Source organism: Anser anser, assembly GCF_964211835.1.
Source record: "Anser anser genome assembly, chromosome: 12".
NCBI lineage: Eukaryota > Metazoa > Chordata > Aves > Anseriformes > Anatidae > Anser > Anser anser.
Genome location: NC_139733.1, coordinates 12,731,435 through 12,748,707, shown reverse-complemented (window position 1 = coordinate 12,748,707; position 17,273 = coordinate 12,731,435). Strand labels below are relative to the sequence as shown.

At 58.6% G+C, this 17,273-nt stretch overlaps 1 protein-coding gene across 5 annotated transcripts in view; it reads right to left on the bottom strand.

The window, feature by feature from the left end:
• Positions 1-17,273, bottom strand: part of PLXNA1 (plexin A1) — a 108,628-nt gene that overhangs the window by 18,780 nt on the left and 72,575 nt on the right. For all 5 annotated transcript variants that reach the window (XM_083795399.1, XM_083795403.1, XM_083795401.1 and 2 more), the window contains exons 13-23: positions 15,135-15,286; positions 14,666-14,786; positions 14,176-14,312; positions 13,507-13,674; positions 12,500-12,593; positions 11,761-12,000; positions 11,454-11,597; positions 10,358-10,592; positions 8,771-8,913; positions 4,791-5,047; positions 1,138-1,204 (exon numbers count right to left, since the gene is read on the bottom strand). In XM_083795399.1, the coding sequence (XP_083651525.1) occupies positions 1,138-1,204; positions 4,791-5,047; positions 8,771-8,913; positions 10,358-10,592; positions 11,454-11,597; positions 11,761-12,000; positions 12,500-12,593; positions 13,507-13,674; positions 14,176-14,312; positions 14,666-14,786; positions 15,135-15,286 (1,758 nt within the window). The remainder of the gene's footprint in view (positions 1-1,137; positions 1,205-4,790; positions 5,048-8,770; positions 8,914-10,357; positions 10,593-11,453; positions 11,598-11,760; positions 12,001-12,499; positions 12,594-13,506; positions 13,675-14,175; positions 14,313-14,665; positions 14,787-15,134; positions 15,287-17,273) is intronic.

Genomic DNA, 17,273 nt, shown 5'->3' with positions numbered 1-17,273 from the left:
AGCAAAGCTGCAGCACGAAGAGGCCGTGGGAAGTTTGACATCTCCCTGCAAACAGCGCAGCTTTTCTCCTCTCCCACCACTGAAAAGCAATCTCCGCTGCATGCTACAGCTAGATTTTTATAGATACAGGCTATCCCTCCACGGAGGCAAAAAGCCAAGCGCATGTAAGTGATATTATAAATCACCTCTCGTTGACGATCACTTGAGTTCTGCACAGACTCCTGCTCGCTCTCATCTCTTGGCTGGAAATGGTTCAAACCCTCTTTATCTTAATGAGGGATGAAATCCCACAAAAACGGCTGTGTGCCACCCAGCCTGGCTGAGCTGACGCCAGGCAGGATCCCAAGAAACAGCCCCGCTGACTGACACGTCGGCAGTGGGACCGCCAGAGCCCCAGCAGGACGTCCCCCTGCAGGTACGGCCATATAACCCGCACAGCTCTTGGTGCAGCCCTAGCGGGTGAAAACACCAGTCCTGGCAGGGGAAACGTCTTTAATATGTTCATACAAACGTGGTGGGGAGAGCTGCTGTCCCCCAGTGGGACCCTTGGGGTGTAAAGTCCCCAGGGGACACCTTTCGGAGGGGAAGCAAGAGCAAAAGCGGAGATGCTGGGAGAAAGCAACCCCCTAGCAAGGAGCCTCACTTTCAAAAGGCAGAAGAAGGAAAAGCAGCAGCGTTACGTGAGGAGCGCAGCACATCAAGCTGCAGCTCAGACGTGCAGAAATATCCCCTGAGCACAGCCGTGTCTGTAGAAGGACCGGCTCCTGGGGCTTCGTCCTCCTGAGCTGCACAGGGAGAGGCAAGGAGGCAGGAATGGGAACCACTCATAAGGGATTCGAGGCTCAGCTGGGTTCTTACAGATTTATCCTTTCTCCAGGCACTGTTTTTATGAAGATCTCAAACCCAGTATGCATTAAGCAATCCCCGTCTGCATTTCATTTCTCAATCTCAGCTATTTCCCCAAAAGGGAACCCAGAATCAGTAATCACATCTCAGAAATGCAGGACGGAAACCCAGGCCTGGGAAGCGATCGGCGCCCCAGGAGGGAGCTGCAAACCAAGGAGCCCCGGCTCTGGGTGACAAGGCAGGATCCCACCTCCCCTCCCGTTCAGGGTCAGCGATCCCTCCCAAACTCACCTTCAGGAACTTGTACAGCAGAAACGTGAACCAATTCGTCAGCATCTTCTCTGCCACCGATTCCGTTCTGTAGGGAAGGCAGAGAGCAAAACCATCAGGAGGGGATATTAGAGGTCTGATCCTACCCACTGACACCTCGCCCTCAGACTGTGGCTGAATTATTTTTGGCTCTATAGGGTCACATCTAGAAAGGCAGGAGACTCAAAGCAAAGGGGCATAAGCTGACAGCCTAAGCTCTAGCGAAACGCCTCCCATCTGCCAGGCTGAGCCACAGCAGCCCTCCAAGAGGGAGAAGCAAACAAGTCTCCAGCGTATCTGCAGAGCTGGAGAGAGCCATGGATGATCTTGTCCCGCGAGGAGTCTCGCCCAGGGGACGACCAGCCTCCTACTTCTCCCTCGTACCTTCTGCTTAAATGAAGTTTGTTTCTTCTGTCATGTCCCACTGGAACCAGGCAGCTCCCTCCAGGGACGGAGGGCTGCATGAGACACGCCGGTAAAGCCTCACCAAACCTCCTCGCATTCCATGAGAGGAGCACCCTCCCACAGTACTGCCAAGGGCCTGATCCAGCTGGAAGCCCTCTTTTTTTCCCCCTGGGATCTGCTGCTCTGACTTGCACTGCGGTGCACTCAACGCCGCCGCTGCTCTGCAACCAGCCCGGTGCTACTGGGCCACCAGCAGCACCCCGAGCAGTCCTTCAGCTCCGGGTCCCCCAGCCTATAAAGGACAGGGAGCCATTGGAGCGAGCCCAGCAGAAGCCATGAGCTCCACGGAGACCTTATAGGAACCTTCCAGCACCTAAAGGGGGCTGGTGAGGGACTTTTTACAAGGGCAGGTAGTAGTAGCACAAGGGGTAGAGGTTTTAAACTGCAAGAGGGTAGGTTTAGATTAGATATAAGGAGAAAATTCTTCACTACAGGGTGGTGAGGCACTGGCACAGGTTGGCCAGAGAAGCTGTGGATGCCCCATCCCTGGAGGTGTTCAAGGCCAGGCTGGATGGGGCTTTGGGCAACCTGGTCTGGTGGGAGGTGTCCCTGCCCATGGCAGGGGGCTGGAACTGGGTGGGCTTTGAAATCCCTTCCAATGCAAACCATTCTGTGATTCGGTGAAATGCCAGGTCCCTGTGTGTCCCCTCAGAGCGGGGTGGCGATGCAGAAGGAGCTTGCAATGAATTACGTTGCAACCACCAGCTCCGAAACAAGCTTAAAAATGGAGCCGTGCTTCTCAGCCGGTGGAGGAAGCAGCTCGAGCTGCCTTCAGAAAACCTGTATCTTGGCCCTTGTTTCCTAAAGCACAGTTCGAATCCAGACTCCATCATGCTGCAAAGGGCCGTGGCGAGGAAGGTTTGGGAGAGTTTGCCTGTGCCTGTTCTGGAACATCACCACCCAGCTCACAGCTTAACGTGCCTGCCTCGGCACCACAGGCTGGTCTTGCTGCCACGAGATTAAAATTCACCTTAACATGTCCATTATTTTTAAAGTCACTTTCGCTCCCTCTGAGGTAAAAAGGCAAGGCAGCCTCCTGAAACTCTCCAGCTACGCTCCTCAGCCCATCCGCCCATTAATCATCACATCAGCCACACGGGAAGGCAGATGCTCCTGAAAGCACAAGCAATACTAATAACCTCGCAAACGAAGCCGCCTTCCTGTTACCCCAAGGGATCAGACGCAAGCAGGTTGACTCAAGAAACCCAAAATCAGGAGGAACCTGAACCTCGGAGCCCCGCTGCCCAGAGGCAATGCCACGCAGGGGAGCTGGGGCAGGAACCCATGGCCAGATGGCTGGGGTAGGAAATCCACTTTCCTGGAGTTTATTCAAGCTGACTCGGGGTCGTATGGTCCCCTCCAAGCCTTTCTCTTGTGCTAATGGGGTTTAGCCCTTTCTGCCCTCCCTGGAATAGCACAGCCCTCCTTAAGGCATTAGGGGACGGTAAGACCTCAGCCTCCAGGAGGGACGCCTGCCTGAGCCCTATCAGGGAAGATTAATCCATCAAGGGGAGCAAAAAAGAGACGAGGAAAGCAATGTGGGTAGAAAGCCAAGGAAAGGAGTGGGCTGATGCTACCAGCAGACATCCTCCCCAGCCCCCGGAGCGGGTCCCTCACCAAGCAGCCCCAAACACTCGTCTCCAGTGCCCCAGACGGGGCTCCAGCCGATGTCTGCCTTCATTTGTGATAGAGCCAGATGCCACAGCAACGGGGGGGATTATCCAATAACCAAATAAATAACAGCTCTCCCCAGTTAGATCGATGTTAATCCAGTTGCCCTGGGCAGTAAGAACATCCTCTCACCCAACAGCAGGGCTAATCAAAAAACCAGTGGAGGCGCAGCCCTGAATGCTGCTTGCCCCGTGTCGCGGCTGCAGGAAGAACAAAGTCCCGTTACATTTTACTTTGGGAGGCGCAAGAAGGGTATCGGCCATGGGACCTCATCCCTGTCCTAAGCCTCCTGCAGCTCCTTGCAGTGGGGTCCCCAAACCCTGCTGCTGGGGGCTGCCAGTCCTCGGGCTGCCAGTACCAACAGGGGCTGAGCTCCGTCCCCAGGCTGCTCCCGCGACGCAGGTACTGCGGCTGCTGGCCTCCCCGCGCTGCCTTTTAGTTATATTTTATTGATTTACTTCCTTCCAGAGCTTTGCTTCGATGGCAGCAGCTTCGTGATGCTCCGAGTGAACCACGAGCTGGAAATGCAGTTTAAATATTTCAGTGAAGCCTGATGCTGTGGAGGGACAGCAAGAAGAGAGCCCAAGGACGCGCTCGGGGACGGGGGACACACGGGGTGGCACCTTCGTGACCCACCTCTCCCAGCCAGCCACACGTCTGCACCGCTCCCTCTCTGGCACATTTCTTACAAGGTCTTTTGATAAATTACAGGCTCCCTGTATTTCATTTGTAGGTGAGAAGTAAAGTAGAGATACAAGCCACGGGAAGGTAGGTGGGATGTAGCTGGGACCAGCTTGCATCTGCTCCAGGCATCTCCCCATGGCCGGGCACACACAGCCCAACGAGCTGCCCAGCCTGGCCACACCATGAACATTGGCTGATGTCTGGAAGATGCTCTGGTTTCCTCCAGCCCTTCTGGTGACATGCCAACCCCGCAGCTGTCCCTGCTGGAGCGAGAAGGTCCGCAGGTTCTGCTCCATCTCTGCCGCGGGCTCACGCAGAGATGGGGAGGCACGGCACAGTGTGCAGCGGGAGGGTTGGCACGGAGCGCCTCGAGGTGGGCTGGTGGAGCTTATTAATTGTTTTTGTTCCACACTTGGTGTATCTTTCAATATTCATCAGCCCATGATGAAGGAGAGCTCAGAGCTATCATCAAATATTGATGGGCCAGGCAGACTCACAGCAGGGCTTGGCACGCTGCCTCCTGCTCGCGCTCTCCCCCGGCCCCATGCAAGACTCCTGGCTGGAGAAGATCCGCTTGGCTTTCCCATGAAAACCCCCAGGAGCCTGGCAAGGTGGGCAAGCCCCAGAGAGGCAGCAGGCAAGGGAGGACTCCTGCCAGCTGCCAGCACACAGGGCCACCAAGAGGAGTGCTGACAGCGAGGCACAGCCAACGCCAACGCCATCACTGGTGGCACCCCAAAATGACACCACCTCGTGTCCCCACACACGCAGAAGTTGCCTGGGCACCACGACCCAGCTCTTGGATGGAAACTCACCTCCGCAAGAGCAGCTTTGGGTGGTTCTTACTCTCCAGGTTCTTCTCGATGAGGTCGGAGAGGAGCTGCTTCAGCACGCCCGTCGCGTACTCCATCTCCCCCTGCAGCGCCGTCATGATGAGGGAGGCCACGTTGCCGCGGTCCCGCATGGAGAAGCTCCGCTGGGCCTCCAGGGTGCGGATGAAGGTCAGCAAGAAGTGCTTCTTGTTCAGCAGCTGCCCGAAGAGGGTCAAGGACTTCTCCACATTCGCCTGGACCTGCGAGGATAGAGCAAAGCTGGGAGATGGGCACGAGAGGGAGGGCGATGGGAAGGCAGGTGGGCTGCACATCAGGTGAGCACCGTCTCGGGGCATCGCTGTACACAAAGACTCTCCCCACGCACATACATGCACTTCACTCACAAACTCTCCTTGAACCAAAAAACACACGTCACGATCTCAATTTCAGCTAAGAAGGCCGGCTCCCGCCCCAGGCTCTGCAGCACGTGCCGTGGGTATCGCACAGACGGAGTTCCTGCTCCTTCTTAATACCCACAAAGCAAAGAAAGCCTCGGCACTGAGCTCTGCAGACAGCAAACTCGCCTGGTTTTATGTGGATGGGTTTCAGACATACAAGCAAATAGTGGAAACCTGGGTCTGCCTCTCTCCAGACACGGCCTGAAATATTCCCTTTGCTCTGGAGGCGTTTGAAGCTGCATCTCGGGCCGTTCCTGGCTCCGCAGTGCCCAGCAGGGACTGGGCTGGGCTGCTTTCATCTCCACACTGCCTTCGTTAGCGCTGCTCTGGTCAGCACCGACCATATTTCTCATCAGAAATGAGCATTTTTACACACAACATCTTCCCATTAGAAAAGATGGTTTCCTCTGAATAAAAGCCTTGCTGCGGTAAAACGTCAATTTTAATGATTTTTTTTTCCCCTTGTCTTCCTGATTGGGAGAATAAGTGAAAAATTTCATTTCATGTCGATATTTGGAGACAAAACAACGCTCTTCATTTCAAAACATCAACTCAAAATGAAGAAGAGGGTTTTGACACATCAAATCATTTCACTTCAATCACAACTTTGGATCACTGCTCTTTGGTTCAGCGAAGCTTCTCGTGGCTGCGACTTCCCCCTCCAAACTGCTGACATTTCCACAGGGAAAAAAATGAAATAAATCCCATTTCCTTGCCTTTTTTGTCACACAACCCTCAGGTGACACGTGTCCCCTCAGCACCCAGGTGAGGGGGTGCCTGCCCCTGGGCATCCCAGAATGGGGACAGGGGAGTGACCCCAAACCTTGGGGTTCCTCCTGTGAGCAAGCACGTGGCTTGGCTTATTTTATCACACCTCAGAGGTTTACATCCCGCTAGGAACACGTGCTTTAAATTACCTGCTCCCCAAGCCTCTCCCTCTGGACCACACGGGGACCTCGGTGCAACGACACTGCTAATGCAGGCGGGTGCCTGAGGTCCAGCAGCACCGATGGCTCCCCGCAGACACGCACAAAGGCTTCCTCGGCACAGGAAGACCCCACTGCTGTCCCTCAGGGCAGTGACCCTAAAAGCCAGCTCAGAGCCAGTGGGGCAAGGGACTGTGCCCCTCCAGCAGCCAGCTGAGGGCTGCACGAGGAGCGTCGGTGCCCTGAGCAACAACTGCTCCATCGGGAGACGGCCAGATCTGATCCGAGCTGCATCTCCGTGAGAGGAGCAGCTGGAGCTCAACAAGCTGGGAAATGGGCCCCATCCAACAGCAGCCGTCGGACGGGATCTTTGGGAAGAGCACAAGGGGATGAGCAAAGCCCATCATCGCACGCAGCCCGCGCCCAGCGCTGCACACACGCGCCGCCCCGCTGCCTCCCCGCCTGGCTGGGCCGCCGTGTTTAACTTGCTGATCATTAGCAGAAATACATGAACAATACCGAATTAAATATTTAATCAGGCTTAAATTCACACAAAGCAACAAACCTCCCCCCAACAAACCTAAAGAGAAAGGGAACTGGTAATGACAGTGTAATACTTGGCTGTGGATTAGCGGGTGCGTGAGCAAGCGCCGTCTCCCTCCCAGCACTCGCAACAGCTAATGTTACACTCGGAGTAAAGAGACAAATAAAAGCAAACCTGATTAAATTATATGAAGCTTGCACAACTGTAGTTGCTTTATTTAATCTTTTCTTTTTTTTTTTTTGGCTCCTATGGAACTTTAACCCCTTGTTCCCCTGGCAATGCTGAGCCTGGATGCTCTCCGGTGGGATGTTTTGAATTAGGAGCTGGGAGTGGAGCAACTCCTGCCTGCCCCACCCCCCGCAGCCGATGCACAATTACTCCCCTGCGATTTCCTTTCCAGAGCTCTGGTTTGATACCGTTTCCACCCTTCTCCCCTCTGGAAGGGATTGCAGCATCTGACAGATGCTGCCAGGAGAGGTTTCTGTTCCCCCTCCCTCCGCGGCGCCCCCTCCACGCGCCTGCTGCGGGGGCTCTGCCACAGCCCGGCACCACCGCCCCCACCTCGCCCCGGCCCTTCAGGGAAAAAACCTTCAGAGCAAGAGCAGAGCAGAGCACCAGGCTTCCACATGGACAGGAAGGGCCGTGCCCGAGGGAGGGCTGCTTTCACACCCGCTGCGCTGCTCCCCGCGGGCGCAATGGCTCTGAGCAGCTGGGAAACCTGAGCTGCAGGGGGAAATCCACGGAAGCAGGGTCCCCGCCGCCTCCGGAGCTGGGATTAGGGAGCAGGCACGGGGCCAGCTCCCCACGCCGTGGCCATGCTGGCTGACAACGCCAGCACGTGCACTTGCAGGTGGTATGAGCATGTTGCATCGTAACCAGTACCCCTGCATCCTGCACCAGGGCCGGCTGCTTCCCCTAAATACGCCGCGAAGCCCGCGTCAACATTAATTCCCTCGCCAGGCCAGCAGCGAGGGAAAGCTAAGGTTTAACCCCCCTCGTTTCTCCAAGCAGGAGCAGCCTCAGCAGCCCTGCAAAGGAGCAGCCAGTTGCTGTGCCCCAAATTCACCAGGCGTGGGGAGAGGAGAGGGAGCTGGGTTGGGGCGCGGGGGCAGGACACCCGGGTAGGGCCCTGCATGGGGAAACGGAGCCGGGGCAGCAGGTGATGTTGGACAGGTCTGCTGGCAAAGAGTGGCCAGTCAGGCATCAAACACATCCAATTGAATAAAGCAAGTGCCGTAGAAAATGACAGCAGCAATGATATTAATATAAATATTGATATTAATGTCAGGGAGCGCAGTAACCGCTCAGCGGCCAGGCTGTGCTCACGGTGGCTGCCACGCGGCGAGATGCTCTTTGCCGCGCGAGGCTGGGGCAGTGGCCAAGCCCATCGGGTGTCCCTCCAGCTCCACCGTGCCCACACCAGTAGGAGCCTCGGGCTTCATTGCAGGGCTCCAGCACCGCTGGATGAGCTGCAGGTGCCCCAGCAGTGGGAAGCACGAGCTGGCACGAGCACGGGGTTTTCACAGACCCAAATAAAAGGGGACGTGGGTATCCACCACCCACACGTGGTGGTTTTGGATGTATGCCCCCAGTACTTGATCCACAAAGTTTCCTCTGCCCCTCCTGCGATGCAACCACCAGCCTTGCGAGCACAGAAGCAGCAGCAATTGCCTTCCTTCATTATTCCGACCCCACATCCCCAAAACACTTTGCTCTCCCTGCTCTTTGCTGTTTACCCACTCCATTGCCTCGGGGTGGGCTCAATCCCTGTTTTGGCAAAGGTTAGCTATGGAAACAGGGTATTTCTGCCCACCTTCGCCAGCCTGTGTCCCTCAGTGTCTGCTTGAGGACCAAAGCATCTCTCCAGCCTTACACTTATGACATCCTACTCTGAAACCCCCAAAACTCCTTTTTCACAGCTGACAACAAGTTGCAAGGGAGGCAGATGAGCATCACCACCCTACAAATCCTCGCCTTTCCAGGGCAGGCATCCCAGAGGCATGCCCCCAGCATGAACCACCGCAGAGACAGACAGACAGACGCACGGCACCCCACCTCCATCTCCTTCAGCACGGGGTGGTCTTCTATCCCGGGGAAGAGAACCCGCATGGCGTACGTGCGGTAATCCAGGAAGGGGATGCCGGCCCCGTCCAGGTCGTTTGTCAGTTCGTTAATGTCAGTCTGCAGCTCGGCAAAAGCTGGAGGGGAAAAAGCAGAATTGAGCAACGCGGCCCCGAGCCCCAGCACGCAGCTTTGCCACCCAGCCTCTGCTGTGCCCCCGACACCCGACAGATGGGTCTCAAGGCAGCTCGCAGGCTCAAGCCAGATCCGCATCCCCCTCCTCGGGCAAGGCTATTGAATCTGTTCCCATTTCATAGATGGAGAAAGAAAAACCGAGCTGCGGACAGAGGGGATGCTCTCCCCAGAAGAAACCAAGCGGTAGATCTGAGAACAGGACCACCGGGTCCCAAGGGGCTCCAGTCCCCCTTGCTCAGCCCTCGCACGCTCCCAGGGATCCTGCGGGCAGCCCGGGCTTGAGGAAAGCCAGAGCTTCTGGGGGAAACGTTAGCCGAAACCACAAGAATGTCCTCATTTTGTTTTGACCTAAATACTACTGGAGAGAAGAGCTGAACACACCCACCCCAGCACCTCCCGAGCCGAGGCGAGCCAGCTCCGATTCCCAGGGGAAAGCAGCGCGGGGGGGTCCTGAACCTTTAATTGCACCTACAGGGAAAAGCTGACAGAGAGGAGTCCGGGAGATGCACCGGGGAAAGATGGGGGGGGAGCTGGGGGTGGGGGGAGAAAACCCTCAGAAAAATCAAATTAATGGCACTTTAAAGGGAGCTGAAAGCACAGCACAGGACTGCAGGCTCGTCAGCCTGATGAGAAAAAACAAACCGTCAGCTTGAAAGGCGTGCTATCTTATCTGTAACTAGTGGGACTAGAAAAGAGAAAAGGCAGGGAAGAGATTGTGCCTTTTAATTAAAAGCAGATCCTTTTATCTGCCAGCTGTGGAAGACAAGACACCAGCCCCTCCACCAGCTCCCTCCCCTCTCCCTGTCACCATCGCCATCCGCATGCCTGTTTGGGGACGGGGATTTGGGGAAGCAAAGGGTTTTTCTTTCTTTCTTCCCCTTTTTTTTATCATCTTGTTTTAGGTGCCTGCTCCATCGGCAGCCTCCGGGCTGGTTGGAGCTGTGGTTGGCAAGGTCAGGGCCTCGGGAGCCAGCTCAGGGGGATAATGGGCAATTAGGTTTTATCAGCAGGATCATACAGGGAATTCTGTCCAATTTCTCAGCATCCGTCTGTCACGTAATGAGAGACCAATTGCCTGCTCACGGGCAGCCCCCGCTACCTTCCCTGCTCCCTTTTCTCGTGTTTGGAGGGGAACGCGAGAAAAGAAGGAAAAGGGGAATTCCTTAACTGGAAAAATCCCCAAATTCCACCCAAAATGAATCCAGATAGGAGCAGGAGAGCCCGCAGGGTGTCAGGACAGAGGAGGGGGATGGAGACAGGAGGCAGAGGGCCCGATTCTGGCCCCGCTAACTGAGGCTGGTAAGGAACAACTGCATCTCACGGTGCCGGCCACCGCCCCCCGACCCAAGACAAAGCCCAGCTCCGCTGAGGACCAGGGCCGCTCACCCTCTTTGCACTCGAGGGCCACCCGGGACTCCAGGTTGTCCATCTGCAGCTGGAGGCGCTTCAGGGTGCGGTCGGCGTCCCGGGACTTGCGCTTGTAGGCGATGAGGACGATGATGATGATGAGGAGCAGCAGGCCGCCCCCGCCGCCGATGCCGATGATGGCGGGCAGGGTGAGCAGGCTGTCCGAGTAGATCTGCAGCGTCCCCGGGGAGAACTCGAACCCCCCGGCCTTAATCTGCGCCGCAGGGAAAAGAAAAGGGCCGGGAGTCAAGGGTGCACGTGCCCTCCTGCCACGCCTGCTGCCCTGGGAGCCACCAGGAGCCCGGGGGATGTGGGGAAACGTGGAGGATCCCTCTAAACCCTATGGGGCACGGGGCGCACGGCAGCTCGGAGCAGCACGGCGCGCTGCGATGGGATGCAGGACGCACGCTGCTGCACCGCCGCCGCGCGCGCACGGAGCAGGCAGGGAGTTTGATGTCTCATTCAGACAGCGTTACGAGAACAGATGGGATGTGAAGCAAGTTCCCTGACGGATGGGGAGCCTGGGGGGATGGCACCGGGTCCCTTTCAAGCAGGCAGAGGCCGCGCGGAGCTGGAGCGCCAGCACTGCTGTGCGACAACCTGACACGCACGGGGTCTCGCTTACAGCACGGGTAGGGACTGGGGAAGGGGTGGGCAAGGGGTGGGAACCCCCCCCTGCACGGCACCGGCTGTGCCTTGGCACCCAGCAGGGATGGGGGGATGTTGGCAGGGCCAGCAGGGATGTGGGAATGCCTGGCTGAGCGTGCCAGGGAGAGGACAAAGTATTTGGTCCTATCAAACACACAGTTAGGGAGAGCGATGCCTGGGGAGCAGGATCAAGGCTCCCGAGGGCTGCATCCACACCGAGCATCATCTGAGGACAAGCACCCAGCGCGGGCAGTGCTGGGATACAGACACGTGGGGACACGTGGGACACCCAACCAGGGCCATGAGAAAAAAGGCACCAGTGGCCCAAACGCCAGCTGGTTTCCAGCCATGGCCGCATCCCCAGAGCAAAACCCTTTGTTTTCTCCCCCCCACCTCCTGCCCGGTGCCCGGGAGGGATCCCGCTTACCGTGACTTTGTGCTGGCCCGTGAGGTTGGGCGACTCGCAGAGGAGCTGGGTCTCGGACACGGTCAGGGTGCAGGGAGTGTCCCCGATCAGCACCGTGTAGTTCAAGCGGGAGTTCCCGGCACCCGGAGGGAGCAGGTTCCTGCCCTTTGAGGGAACAAAGAAGGAGACAGTCAGCTCTCGTGCAATGGGGAATGCTCCAAAACCTCATCACGGAGCCAATTTGTGCCCTCGCAGCGAAAGACTTTGCCCCAGGAGAGACAAGAGCCCCCTCGGTGGGGGAACATGCCCCGGGTGCCCGCTGCCTTACCTTGAGGATGAGGGGAGAGCTGGGCTTCAGCTCCAGCATCCCCGTGGGGCTGAGTGGTTCGAAGACAGGGTCCGGGTAGTAGACGAAGTTGGTGGTGTTGACGATCAGCAGGGCCTGGACGTTATCCATGATGAAGCCGATCTCGTCCGGGCGGTCGCCGACCTCTGGAGGGCTCCGCTCGGGGTTGTCGATGGAGGGCGCATAGCACACCATGGTGGTGTCGTTGTACACCGTGCAGTTCTGCGGGAGGCATGGACCCGGATCAGACCTGCTCCTGGCAGCACGGTCAGGATCTGACCCCACAGAAATCTCCCGCAAGCACTGGCTCTGCCTTCCCTCTGGCAACAGGACTGATTTGGGTTCGCCTTCCCTATGCCATAATGTCGACAGGGCCACACGTGCCACCCTAGCAGCTGTGTTTCAGGGGCAGAGGGGGACTTCTGTTTGCAACGGGTGTGTGATGGGTGGTGGGTGGGAGCCTGCTGGGGATGGGATCTTTGTCCTGCAGACATCCCACAAACCTCCCATCATTTTTGCATGTTAATATCCCATCCTGGCAGTGCCTGGCCCGAGGCCCTGAAGAGGTATCGCTGCATCTCTTGGGGGTGCAGCCCCTGGACACCACCCCTTCCACAGCATCACACGTGAGAGGAGGGGATGTGCTTTATGCCACGTGTTGCAGAGAGATGGCATCCCTCTTCCTTGTGCCCTGCCCTCCCCATCAGCCAGCACCGCTTACATTCTCCCTTTCAGAGCTGCAGTACTTGGCCCGGATCTTGGGCTCCTTGATGGTAGCCAGGTTGGTGCCAGTCACAGTCAGCAGCGTCCCACCACTAGAGACAGAGACAACAGGTTAGGAGAAACGGCCATGACCCTGGGTCCCCACTTCTGGGAGAGAAACGCCCACCCTCAGCAGCCAGACACCCATGTGCCGCAGCCTGGCTGCACTGCGCTACCTCCAGGGACCTGTTATGCCCCTCCAGGGACCTGGTATCCCACCCAGATGCCCCCGTGGCCAGCAGGATCTGGCATTGACCAGCACCAAATCAACTCAGCCAATCCAGGAGACAAGCAGAGATACAAAAACCTGCTCAATACCACTAACATCCCACCCTGTGTCTGCATGGGCTCCGAATGCAGCTCCCAGTAAAGAAACCCAAGCATCTATGATGGGAAAGTGTCACTAACAAGAGGTCCTCTCCGCCACCCCCTTTCTCCATGGTGACAGGGAGAGGGTGCCAGGGCAGGCTGATCCCTGCGGGGTTTTCTCCACCGCTGGGAATTAAAAGCCCCGCAAGTCCCGGAGAGCTCGGCCATGCCCCTGGGGAGCTCGTGCCTCATCAGCACCCTGGGGAAGCTTTCCCTCGGCGCAAGCGCTTAATGGATTCCTTCGCCTCCTCTCCAGCCAATTCAAACCTTTTAGAAAAATATGTAAACATTTCAAAAATCCCCCGATGGGAAATACTTTAATTTTATTCGCTGCCACCAAATGTCACGCTGAAATTAAGCAGATCCGAAGCGCTCTCCGCTCTTGCCCCCTGCCAGGCTGAGCGCTGCGGGCCAGGAGCTCGCAGGCACCCGGTGCCAAGCCATTCCTCGCGCTCCTCTCGTCGCACCTCTGGAGCACGGCCCGGTGGATATTGCGGCAGCGCCGAGAAACACCCGACAGGAGCAGGGATCCGTGCAGAGCGGAACCCTCCCCGCATCCCACCGCCTCCCTGCAGGCTCCCCGCGGGCACCTCTCACCTGTTGATGCTCCACTCGGGATCGATCTTTTGGATAGTGGGGTCCTCCGTGTAGTTGTACTTCACCTCCGGGTTGCTCAGCTCTGCCCGGTTGATGTTGATGAGGATGGGGGACCCGCCGGGGGTGTGCCCGGGGGGCGTCCTGCAGCGGATCTCGCGGGCGCTTCTCCTGGGGCAGAAATGTGGCAAGAGTTGGGCACCACGAAGGCGGAAGGCAGTGGCACCCAGGGGTGCCCAGGCACCCCCACCCCCCCCATGCCCTGTCCCTTGTGAAAGTGCCGGGAGGGAAAAGGAGGAGAGAAAAAGAAACTCAAGAAATGAAACAAAAGGCAGCCGGGAAAGGCTGAGCAGCTCCTGAGCGTTCCCATTGCGCGGCTGCTGCAAACAGCAGCGATTAGGGCTGATAACCAGTAATTACCGCAGGAAAATATTTAAAGAGCCGCTCCATTATCATCCCTAATCTAAAAATTATCCACTTCATGCCTCAGGGCTTTGTGCTTTTAGAGAAAAATCCCTGTTCTTTGGGCTCTTCCTGGAGCCTCTGACACAAAGAGGTTTCGGAAGGAGAGGCTCCTCCAGGCGCCCGCGGGATGTGGCTGCTCTGTCTGGGGGTCCCACTGCCCCTGGAGCTCCCACCTCCTGTCCCCCTGCACCCTGCGTGCCCCCTCACCATGAGAAGGCACAGGGCCGTCCCCCGATGGTGACGGTGACGTTGCTGCCAGCATTCAGGTGGCTTCCTTCGATGGCGATCCAGGTGCCGCCGGAGAGAGGGCCCCGGGCGGGGATCACTCGGGAGAAGGTGGGCGTCTGCCGAGGGAAAGGAACAGCCCCGGGAGCTCAAGGGCCAGCTCCAAAACCGGGTCTCAAAGCAGCCCCGAGCAGGGACGCAGCTTGCCCCAAAGGAGAGGGACCCATGGGGCAGTGATGGGGCACGGCGTCAGGGGCAGACAGTGCCAGCAGGACTGCAGGGACAGCTGCGGAGAAACGCAACCAGCACGACCAAATCCTGCCCAGAGCAACCCCAGAAGAACCGGGGTCAGTTTTCTAACAGTCAGCTCAGAGGCAGCCCCCAGACACCCAGCACTGCCTCCGTCCCACAGCAGCCACCCCCACACGGTGCCAGCCCTGTCCCCGGCACGGGGGACGATGCCAGCCCTTACCACGAAGGTGAAGCTCTTGGGCGAGGTGGCGCGGTAGCTGGGGGAGCAGTCCTGGATGCACACCTCCACCCGCGCGTCGTGGACCTTGCTCGGGCTGGCGTCGCCGATTTCACACACGATCCTAAAAGACACGGGGAAGAAACCTCCAGTGCCCTGGCACTGAGACACTCCCTGTGTGCTGAAGGGGAAGACCAGCCTCAAAAACAGGACCGCTCTGGCACCACGCAAAGGTCCCAGATGCCAACGGGGTCACTAAGAAACCACGGCGGTGGCTGTTGGTTACTGCCAGACCCGAGGAGAGCTCCCCCAGCATCTTCAGGCTCCTTGCCAGAGCCCAGAGCAACCGTGTCCAGCAGATCCTTGTCTCTCTGGCAGTGCCACGTTTCCTGTGGGCACGGGCACCCCAAGACCCCCGTCCCCCGTGCCCCGAGGTGACCCGGAGCGCGCCCAGCCCTCGGCGGGCACTTACTGCTCGGCGCTGATGTACTCGCTCTCGATGGGGATGCACATCACTTTGCCCACTCGAACTCCCCAGCGCACGTCTTCAAACTTGAGGCCCAGGTTCTCTCCGGTGATGGTCAGGCGGGTCCCTCCTTGCCTGGGGCCCGTCTCAGGTGACAGCTAGGGGACAGCACAGCACGTCAGCCGAGGGACCGGAGCCGGCAGGCGCCACCGGCTGCGGTCGCGGCGCACCGGGATGCACAGCGAGGAGCAGATGAGCTGTGCTAACAGCAGAGCATCTGCAGGAAAGACTTCCCAAACGACAGCCGTGTTCACACCGCCGCCAAGGAACAAGGGAGGAGGTGCCGGATGCAGCGGGCTGGGTCCTGGACGCCCTGCTGCAGATGGAGCCACCCCACAGGTGACAAGGACAGGGACAGGAAGGAGACGGGGTAGCACCAACATGTCTCCAACCAAGCCAAACAGCGCAGACACACGTGGATTTGCCTTTGGGCAGGTCTCTTATACAAGGGGATGAGGGTCCCAAGATGTCCCCAAAGGAGAAACCATCCCCACCATGTCCCCGCTGGAGCGGCAGAGCCAGCGGTGGCCCCGCGGGAAGCCCTCTCCTCCTTCACCACGCAGCCGGCGGGGGGCAGAAGGGGGAACACAGGTCCTGCTCGCCCCCGTCGGGCTTCTCTCTGCCAGCAAACCCCGTGCCAAGGCTGGCTGGCTGCTGGAGAGCCTCCGCCCCGCGCCGCGCCTCATTTACCAGGATGATTCCCAATAAAGCGGACAGGTGTGGCCTGACAAGAGGCAGCGGGATGACGGATGAATGGAGAGGCGCGGGCCCACCGCTGCCTCCAACGAGGCAATTACGGGCGATTTTACACCGGCGCTCGCTGGCCCCGGGGCCCAGCGCACACCTGCAGCACTAAGCAGAATTAATGGCAGGGCTGCGTGTGCCCGGGCTGGGACGGGAGATGGGGCTGGTGGCACGGAGATGGAGAGGGAGCGGGGAAAAAGCAGCTGCGAGCAGGAGGTGAGGAAGAGAGGAAGGCAGGCTGGGTCGGTCCAGGAGGAAGGTGCATCTTGATCGAGGAGAAGGGACCCTTTGGAGGGAGGTGATGCCTTCTCTGCTCGTGCTGTCCTCCAGCTCTGCCAGAGGTCTCCTCGAGCACGGGGAAATCTCTCCGCTTGCACTCAGGCCGACACCTGGCCAGCCTCGCCCTACGGCTGCGCTCACGCGACAAGTGAGCACGCACCAGCTCGCTGCATTCCTGGCGGCTCCGGGCAGCTGCAAGCCCGGGGCCGGCGCCAGCTGGATGCTCCTGCTCCTTGCGCACAGCTCGCTCCTGGACGCGGCCCCGCAGCGAGGGAAGGCGGACGAGCGGAGGGAGGGGAGCGTGCGGCAGCGGCCATCCTCCACATCCCCTGTCCCGATGGGCAGAACAGAGCCAGGGGTCACTTCTCAGCTGCAGTGATCGCTTCTGGGGTTAACCACCATCGCCTCCACGTTTGCACGAGGCTCCTCGCCTTCAGCACGGCCAAATGCTGCTCTGCACAAAGCCCAGCACGGGGACATGTCCCAGGGCAGTGGCGGAGCTAGCACCAGCACCCTGGGGCACACAGCAAAGCCGAGGCACCCACATCTCCCGGTTTACACGGTGGCAAAACCCTCCTGGGCTTTGGGGCGCTGCGGTTTGCCTAAAGCCAGCAGAGCCCCCTGTGAAAGCCCGGGATCAGGGCTCAGCACAGCAGCTGCAGCCAGTGATCAGATTTGCTCTTCCCCCTCTGCCGGGGCGGCTGGCGAGGAGCGGCTGTTTGTTTGGTATTCCTAAACGAGTGTTAAAAGCTGCTCCGGCGTGTTAGATTCCTCTTTCTCCGCGGCAAACCTGACAAGGGCCACGCGTTCGGGGAGAAACGAGCCCGGGAAAGGGATGACCCCGCTGGCTGCGCAGCACAGGAAGGTCACAGCTAAACAAGCCGCGTGGGAGCGGGGCGCTGGCAAGGAGGGCAGAGCCTGCCCCGAGTGCCCCCCTCCACCTCCGAACCCCCAGCCCCACAAACAGCACCGCTCTTCTGCTAATTGGTTTCACAGGGTCCTTTTAAATCAACAGGCAAATGGCTCCAGCGGGCACGAGTTGCTCACTCCCAGCTTGGGCAG